The 8733-nt window shown below is 36.0% G+C and overlaps 2 protein-coding genes across 2 annotated transcripts; one reads left to right on the top strand and one right to left on the bottom strand.

The window, feature by feature from the left end:
* The first annotated feature begins 670 nt into the window (after positions 1 to 670).
* On the top strand, positions 671 to 4897 carry LOC107011237 (SUMO-conjugating enzyme SCE1-like). Its single transcript, XM_015210649.2, has 5 exons — positions 671 to 920; positions 1031 to 1114; positions 3065 to 3217; positions 3306 to 3419; positions 4299 to 4897. Exons 1-5 carry the CDS (start codon positions 852 to 854, stop codon positions 4359 to 4361), a joined length of 483 nt encoding a protein of 160 aa, XP_015066135.1. The 5' UTR covers positions 671 to 851; the 3' UTR covers positions 4362 to 4897.
* A 332-nt stretch (positions 4898 to 5229) lies between these two features.
* LOC107011236 (probable inactive receptor kinase At5g67200) lies at positions 5230 to 8733 on the bottom strand. The gene is made up of 2 exons (XM_015210648.2): positions 7243 to 8733; positions 5230 to 6217 (listed from the first exon to the last, which is right to left on the bottom strand). Exons 1-2 carry the CDS (start codon positions 8660 to 8662, stop codon positions 5649 to 5651), a joined length of 1989 nt encoding a protein of 662 aa, XP_015066134.1. The 5' UTR covers positions 8663 to 8733; the 3' UTR covers positions 5230 to 5648.

Genomic DNA, 8733 nt, shown 5'->3' with positions numbered 1-8733 from the left:
TGGGAGGGGGGAGGGGGATAGGAGTTAAAAAATAAAAATTTAAAGTTGAAAATATTTTTAAAAAGCAAAATGAATCTTTTCGGGAGGGGTTGGGGTTTGGTTGGGGGGGGGGTTGCCTAAAATTTTGAAATTGAAAATATATTTTTAAAATTGATGTTTTAATCCAAAAAAAAATGTAATTTGAAATTAGAGGAGAGTTTTGAAAAATGTTTTCCTTAATTTTTGAAGGGAAGTCATTTTTCTTAATTTTGAGGAAAATGAGTTGATTTGGAAAATATTTTCCAAAATTTTTGTTCCAACCAAACATGAGAAAATTGAAAAACATTTTTCAGAAAATGTTTTCCTTCATACCAAACACACTCTTAATGTGAAACTTATTTACGGTAAAAATTTTTAAAAAAAGAAAAAGTGACAATGACCGATAGGCCCATAAGCAATGGCGACTAACGAAAGCAGGACCATTGACGTTTTCCACGTGATCGTACATAGTGGCGTGGTTTACACGCTAGAAATAGAATATTTTATTGAAATCTTTTTTTTCCAAATAAAATCGGAATCCATTTGACTTTTATCAAAACCCATTTAATAAAAAGAGACCCGACCTAACAAAATTTAAAAAACAATAATTACAAAAACAACAGTTTGATTATCTTTTTAATCCTATGAGGTAATTGTGTCACCATTTCCTCATTTAATCTCCATCGTTCAATCTGCCACTCACAACTACTTTACAGCTTCAAGAATCAAAACTCTCCCCTCTTTTATTTTGTCCTTTTTAAAAGGGAGGCAGCCAAGAAGAAACTCAACTCTTCTGAGAGATATTTTTTAGTGATTAACCTTAAACAACAACAATGTCGGGAGGGATTGCTCGTGGTCGTCTTGCTGAGGAACGCAAAGCTTGGAGAAAGAATCATCCCCATGTTTGATTTCATGACCCCTTTCTTGATTTTCTTTAATTTTACAGTTCCTGATTTTGTAAATTTGTTTTTTTTTTGTGTGTTTCATTTGTTGTGATGAATTTTGGGTATAGGGTTTTGTTGCAAAGCCGGAGACACTTCCAGATGGGTCAGTGAACTTGATGATTTGGCACTGCACTATCCCTGGTAAAGCTGAGGTGTGTTTTCAACCTTTGTCCAGTTTTCTGTGTCATGAATTCGGAAAGGTTTCTGCTTAATTGATTGTGAGGATGAGGGCAAACCATGGGAAGCCTTCTTCAGTGAACACCGATTTTAGGGGTTAACCAATTTGGTTAATCTTGGTTGACTTTTAGTATATGTTGATGCGTTGTTTTGATTGAAGTACCACCTTGGTTTATGGACTTGAAATTGAATTGTTCTGTTACTGTAGTTTAGCATTATGCTTATTTTATACCTGTAAATGCTACAATTTATAGAGATTATGTTGAATAACTACTTGCATTTTGTACTGCTGATGATTATGCAGAGTCTTTCGCAGCATGGAGAAAGAAAATACACCACAATCCATTGATAGCCACAGAATTCAGACTATCTTCTTATCTTTATAGAGATGTTTTTTTTTGAATTGCTATGTGATTTTCGCAAACAAACATTTGCTTTTGGCTTTGCATTACATATATTTCTTGTTGGTGTTGCTTCCTTTTCAAAATTGTTGAAAAGACCTTGAGGGATGTTGACGAGGTGCTTTGAGTTGTTGGTGTTCCCTTTCCAGGCTTTGCCATATGATTTTGCACCCCCTATTTGAAACTCTTGGCATCAACTTCATATTTCTGAGTTCTTTTTTCGAGAATGGTAACAAACTTCATATCTATGACTTAATCAGCATGTGGTAACAATTGTATATTCCTTTAATGGTTTATATAACGGAAGGCATATCTAAATAGAAAATTCAACCTGTTCTTGTGAATCACCTTTTGAACATGAGTGGGTACGTTTCTAAAAATCACCACTACTTCCTTCAGAAATGTTCAGAACCTCAAGAGAGGGAAGAAAAAGAAATAGAAGATGGAAAAGCTTTTATGGGATTTCTTTTTCTTTCCTCATATATCCAGGGGTAAGGGAAGTAACCTGGACGGCTCCTTTCCCCTAAGAGAAAGTTGGATAATTCAAATTTTAACACTACAAATCTCGTATAGTCATATGAATGTAACACAGTTCAGTAGCAAGCCTTAAGTTTATGAGTTGTTGGCATCATATTAGAAGTTGTATGCTTTCTGTTATTTACTCATACGTGGTAAAAAGGTTTTCTGCATATAGGAGTACATAGTGTATGCCTAGTAGATGCAGGGGCGGATCTAGGAAGTCTAAAGGTGTGTCACGGGACACCGGTTCGTCGAAAAAATTTGATATATATAATATAAACAATTAAAAGAAATAAAACAGATATATATATATATATATATATATATATATATATATATACATACTATATAGTGTTATCTTTTGACAAATAAGGGCGCACAGCTTAGTTGGTCGAATGTAACGATTGTTGCCTGAAGGACGCGAGTTCGAAACTTGGCAGCTTTGCTTTTATCTTATAATACATTTTAGGAGCTTTAAATTGTTTATATATATATATATATATATATATATATTCTTTCTTTTTGCTTTTTATTTTTTCCTTTTGATATTTTATATAAAAAATAATTAGCACTTTGATTTTTAATGAACTTACTTTCAAAACAAAAATTTATCGAGAAAAAGTTATTTGTATTCACTTATTGAAATTATATTATAGTATACGTAAATTGTGTATATATATATATATATATATTAAAAGGTGACATCACTTGCAAAAAATTCCGTGTACGCCACTGAGTAGATGCATTAGTATTGAACTTCAAGTGTAAACATGCAGAGTACATGTATGTTAAGCTGGATCAATTGATTTATGTACCGTGCAGGCTGCGGAGTGTGCTTCTCTTATGCTTCTGGTTTCTTCCCTGCCTCCCTCATATCAGAGCATAAAATGCTTGCTAATCTTATAGCATTATCCTATTTAATTAAAGTACTGTGCTTGTCTGATAGGGGAACTCGTCTTCGTCTTTCTCTTATTGTTTCTCCTAACGAAAATTAAATGCTTGCAGACTGATTGGGAAGGTGGTTGTTATCCACTTACAATTCACTTCAGTGAAGATTATCCGAGTAAACCGCCAAAGTGTAAATTCCCACCAGGCTTTTTCCATCCCAATGTCTATCCATCTGGAACAGTTTGCTTGTCGATCCTCAATGAAGATAGTGTATGTGGGATATACGCTTTCTTTGTATTTGTCTGCTTACCGACTGTGCTCAATGTATGATGGCTATTATTTTCTTTTTATTGTGTAGGGTTGGAGACCAGCCATCACCGTGAAACAGATACTGGTTGGTATCCAGGACTTGTTAGATCAGCCAAACCCTGCTGATCCTGCCCAAACTGAAGGGTATCATATGTTTATTCAGGTAATTTTGATTAAAAAAATGTTAATTCTCCATTTTTACATACTCAATTCACGAGAGACTTTTTTTTCATTATAATATGTTAAGATGTACCATCGAACATACTTTCCTTTACTCTTGCTGTCTCAATTAATAAAACAATCTTCTATCTTGGAATGTCTCAAATGGGCACCATTCTATTATACAATTATCTCAAATCGCAAGGAGTTAAATGCATTTAACTAGTCAAAATTAGGTTTTGATGAAATACTTTTTCTGCCAATCCAGCTGTTTAATGTATTGTTTTCACCTTTTCTGATATATTACAATATTCAGATTCTGTATGTGAATTAACTTTCATGTTGCATAAAATGGGATGAAAGCATTCGAGTCAAATTTTATAGGTTGCTTATGTATCCCTTTTATTTGAATTGTATAAATTGTAACTTTTACTTTGGCCTCCTTTTACTAGGATAGGAAGATTTTGACTTTTACCTTAATAACCACATGAGATGGGGTGAAGGAAGTGCTAATTGTCATATCTCTTGTACTATTAGTGTGTGCTTTAGCTTTATGTCACAACAATGCTCCTGCACATGGAGATTAGAAAGATACTGGTGGCTTTTGCTGTAGGTTAAAGGCATTAGTGATTGCTACGTCATCATTTGGGAGCTCCAGAACCTTCCGATTTCTCTTTCTCGAATTATTTCAGATTCTAATAATACATTTAGAAAGGGCAGAAAGATTCGTAGTTATCTCATTAGTGGGACAGACATTGTGGTGATAATGTTAATAGTAGTTTAGAGGTCCATATTGCGTCTTTTCTTTGTCATGCTTGAAACTGCTGAAAGATGTATAAGTTCTGAATAGGAGTTTTATTTTCCCTGTTTGACACTCTTGCAGGATGTTCTGGAGTACCGAAAGAGGGTGCGCCTGCAGTCTAAGCAGTATCCACCTCTTGTTTAAAGAATATTTGTCTAATGTTGTGGTGGCTCTATAATGTACGTCTATGTTTGCTGTCAATAGAGGACAATGAATCTGTCTGCTAGTGACTCTGATTGGTATTTGTTTAAGTGGAGAAGTAAATATTAATTACTACAGGATTTTATCTCTGATAGATCTACTATATCTGTAGAAGAACAAGCACAGCTGCAAATTGTTATCTAAATGGTGGAAATGTGTTGAAACTTATTTTCTTTTGCAAAAGCGGAATTTCTATTCAAAACATCCAAAAATCTTGCTCCAGGGAAGATACTGCGTGTTTTGGATCCAAAATTAGCTCTGTTCTTTCTGTTTTCTTCTTTTTTGTTGTTGTTCACCTGACACTTCCAAATTAACAATTACCAAAAGAGAACATTATTCACTGGCAAGTCTTTGGTATGTTTTGATTCCTCTGGGAATTGTGTTTGCCTGCACCAAGGACACATTAAATTGTTTGATGTGATATGTAGTTGGGTAAATTTATTTTTCACCAAGTACTATTTATTAATATATTTCCTCTATTTCACTCTCACTCCGGATTGATTCATACATCTTAGTCCAAGAAAAAACAGTTCTGTTTCTCTTCAATCATTGTCATATAAAATAGAAGAAATATTTTATGTGAAGGAGCATTGTTTCTTTTGTTTGCTCCTTCGCTGGATGTGAACGTGTGATAAAAAGAAGTTACAATTATTGAATCCGTGAGCCATTCTGATTCAATTACTCGTATCTGTTTGTTGGATACTGTGGCAATTCTTATTTCCTTGGGACTTGGTAACAACTCTTCTCCTGCTAACCATGCAGAGATTGGTAAGTGCAGAATTAGGGTTAGCTTTACCATTCAAGATTAATATACAACATTCTTCTGCCATTAAGGTAAAACGAGTACATTTTGAAGTTCTTTCGAAAAAGAATCAACCAAAATTACCTACTACAATATGCTGTAAACAATTCTCCCTCACATTATACGCACCATATGTGTGTGACAAAAAAAAACCACATTTCCAAAATGTGTCATAATCTTCAATGACTAACTTGACCATGTTCTAGCAGATAGACATTAACTTCTCAGTTTTAGGTTGTTTACTGCCTGAGAAGTTAAAGGTACAAGCACTATTACAGCTGATGAGTCACTTGGTCTATGTGGGCAAAACTCAATAGCAGATAGGTTGTTGACGATGATAAATGATTTCATTATCCAAATTGGTTTCAGGTGTGACACTTACTTACAATTGACCATGTACCCTTGCTGGTTAATGGTGTAACTGCAAGCTATGAGTATCCATTATGTGCGTCCCTTTTGTTATTCTCGACCATTGCACTATCCTTTATATCTTGTATCATTTTCAAGATTTGCCTCATTGTTGGTCTCTGTTCTGGTGATGTCAAGCTACATATACTAGCAAGGTCAACTAGCATTGCAAGCCATCTATCCTCCTCGTTATCATCCTCCCTCATAGCTCTAACCCAATCCGGCACATCAGGGGGAGAGAGATGTGGATGCTGAGATGGAGGTTTACCCGTTAAAAGCTCTAATAACAGAATACCATAGGCATATACGTCAGACCCTGGTGTGGCTCTTCGTGCTGATTTGCGCACTTCTGGTGCTTTATAGCGTGCTGAATCAGGATCATCCTCAGAAGAAATATCTGCAAGCGCAATGATGGAGTAGTCTGTTAGACAGGCCTCAAAATCAGACCCTAGAAGGACATTGGAGGATTTCAAGTTGCCATGAGTGAGCTTTGACGCTTGATGGATGTAAGCAAGGCCCTGAGCTACATCTTCTGCTATTTTTAGACACGATGTCCAGTGAAGAGGCCTTGCCCTTGTTGATCTTGAACCTGCCACGAACAATAGAAAATTGAACATAATATATAAGTAAACGAACAACTGAACATCAGGTTTCCCATTTAAACACACTGAATTATATAAAGATATCAAATCTTCTTAAGCAGTGTAATCTATCAAAATAAAATCTCAATTTCTGGATAGCGGAATCACAAGGGGATTCAAAAGAGCAAGAACGTCATACATGAAACATGTAAAATAAAGCAATTTCATACCACTTCAGCACTACACTAAGTTTTTTCTTATGTAGAGTGTTCAGCAATTTCTATATATACAGCAAAATAGTGTTTACCCTCTTCATTATGCAATTCAATTTCTATAAATACAGCAATTTCTAATGATGCAATTCATTTGAACCTCCTTCATTACATGTGACACTACATTGCTGAAGGGAACGGTTACCTAAATCCTTCCATCTAACAACATCAAGTAAGTTGAATATTCAAGAAACACAGAACATTTGGACAATAAAGGGAAAACACCAAAAAGTTACTGTCAACATCCTATTCAACTTAAAAGAAGAAACAAACATACTCATAAATACCAAAAAGACAGATGCAAGAGCCAAGGACCATTTGATAAAAAAATTTGAGGAATATAGTGCTATCAACCCATACCGGTCAGTCAATGACAGCCTGAAACTAAAACACATTACTATTTGGCTGCCCTGTTAACACAAACTTTGCAATTGTCGGTAGTGAACTCAGTGGGAGCCCATGTTAGGCATCCACACTAAAAGCTAAAAAAGTCCCCTGCTACTGCAACCATAGCAACCACTGAAAGATCCAAAACACTACAACTAATTTCTTTAAAGAAAAAAAAAAGAGGCTAGTTATTGATTAGCCAGTAGCCACAGACAACTCACTCTTCCACTTTTTTCTCCATCACAGGTCCACCAAATTGACTTCACATTGACCAATTAGCAGAATTACCAAAAATGAAAAATAAACATTGATCCATTTTCAGATGAATAATTTGTAGAACTAGTAATGATATATTAAAAAGTTAGAAACTTTACCATGAATTAGATTGAAGAGACTACCATTAGGCTGATAATCATAGATAACAAGCCTTTCTTGTTTAGCCTGAAAATATGCTCTAACTGCAACCAAATTTGGATGCCGCAACATCCCAACTGACTCCATGTGTTGCTCAAACGCTTCTGCACTTGTAATCGAAGTTTTACCAGCATCCAATCGCTTTACTGAAACGATTAACTGACTAGCCATCAGAGCTTTATACGTTGTTCCAATTGTGCCTCTTCCAAGCAACTCTGCTGATGCTCTCATTAGTTGTTCTAAAGAATACAACTCTGTTTCCCCTGAACAAAATATCAGATTTCCACTCTTCATCTGTTGTTTCGGGGCTTGAAGCACTTTCACTTCTTTTTCTAATTTAATCTCTTGGCTACTATCATCTGGCTCAGAAACCGTTGCGTTCGCTGCACTATTGGTGATTGTCTCAATGGTACATTTTGTTTCTTTTGATTCAATTTCAGTTTCTTCTCTTCTCCTTTTCACAAAAGCAAAAAGACAGAGAACAGCTGCAATCAAGATCAATGTTCCAACTACAAAACCCAAAACAACACCAACTTTTTTGTGTTTATGCTGAGGTGGAGGAGTAATAAGAATACCCTGCGACTGTGCGTTTTGGTACAACGGTGTGGGCGGAGAGGCAGCAGAGGAAGGTGAATCAAAGAATGGAGCCGAACGGCACGGCTTATCAACAACCTCGCCACAAAGATTAGGGTTCCGTAAGAAAGAGCGTACGTTAAATTTCTTCAGAGTTGGAGTAACAGGTACTGGACCAGTGAGGTTATTATTAGATACATTGAAAATTTGGAGTTGGGTCTGGTTCAACGGCGGAATCGAACCGTTAAACCAGTTAGAATCAAGCCGGAGATAGTTCAACCGGTCAAGAACAGTAAGCCTAGCAGGGAGTGAGCCAGTGAGATTGTTACGAGAAAGATCAAGAATAACAAGACGGTGAATAGAAAGAACAGAAAGGGGAAAAGTTCCAGAGAAAAAATTATGATCAAGAAACAGAGTTTTCAGGTTAAGAAGACCGGAAAGATCAGGAATAGGACCGGAAAGTGAGTTATTCCTAAGATTGAGTATTCGGAGTTGGTCAAGATGAGTTAAACTATTCGCCGGAAAAATACCCCGGAGACTAAACCCTTGAAGAACTAAACGCACAACACGACCCTGTACACATTTGACTCCTCGCCATTGACAGTAATCAAAACGCTCGTTAAGTGTGTAATGAAGCTTGTTGTCAAGGTCAGCTTTTGACTTGAATGACAATAAAGAAACAGCGTCGGAAGGAAGCAAAGAGTTGAATGGAGCAGAAGGGGTAGTGATAGCAGCAGCAGAAGAAGAAGAAGAACAAGAGTAGAATAGTTGAAGAAGAAAACAGAGCAGAAGCATCAATGGGGACATTGCAAGTTTTGCAACTAAAAATGTTGGTTTAGTGACTAGAGGCCAATTTTAGTGCTTTTTGTTGTCATATT

Source organism: Solanum pennellii, chromosome 2 (assembly GCF_001406875.1).
Source record: "Solanum pennellii chromosome 2, SPENNV200".
In the NCBI taxonomy this organism is placed as follows: domain Eukaryota; kingdom Viridiplantae; phylum Streptophyta; class Magnoliopsida; order Solanales; family Solanaceae; genus Solanum; species Solanum pennellii.
This window is presented reverse-complemented; position numbering and strand designations above follow the sequence as displayed.

What these genes read in the sequence shown, in the direction of transcription:
- LOC107011236 (XM_015210648.2), bottom strand. Translation starts at nt 8,662, where the DNA reads ATGTCCCCATTGATGCTTCTGCTCTGTTTTCTTCTTCAACTATTCTAC. An exon ending in TCTCTTCAATCTAATTCATG is followed by an intron (nt 6,218 to 7,242) that starts GTAAAGTTTCTA and finishes TGTTCGTGGCAG; the next exon opens with GTTCAAGATCAACAAGGGCA.
- LOC107011237 (XM_015210649.2), top strand. Translation starts at nt 852, where the DNA reads ATGTCGGGAGGGATTGCTCGTGGTCGTCTTGCTGAGGAACGCAAAGCT. An exon ending in GGAGAAAGAATCATCCCCAT is followed by an intron (nt 921 to 1,030) that starts GTTTGATTTCAT and finishes TTTTGGGTATAG; the next exon opens with GGTTTTGTTGCAAAGCCGGA. An exon ending in GGTATCATATGTTTATTCAG is followed by an intron (nt 3,420 to 4,298) that starts GTAATTTTGATT and finishes ACACTCTTGCAG; the next exon opens with GATGTTCTGGAGTACCGAAA.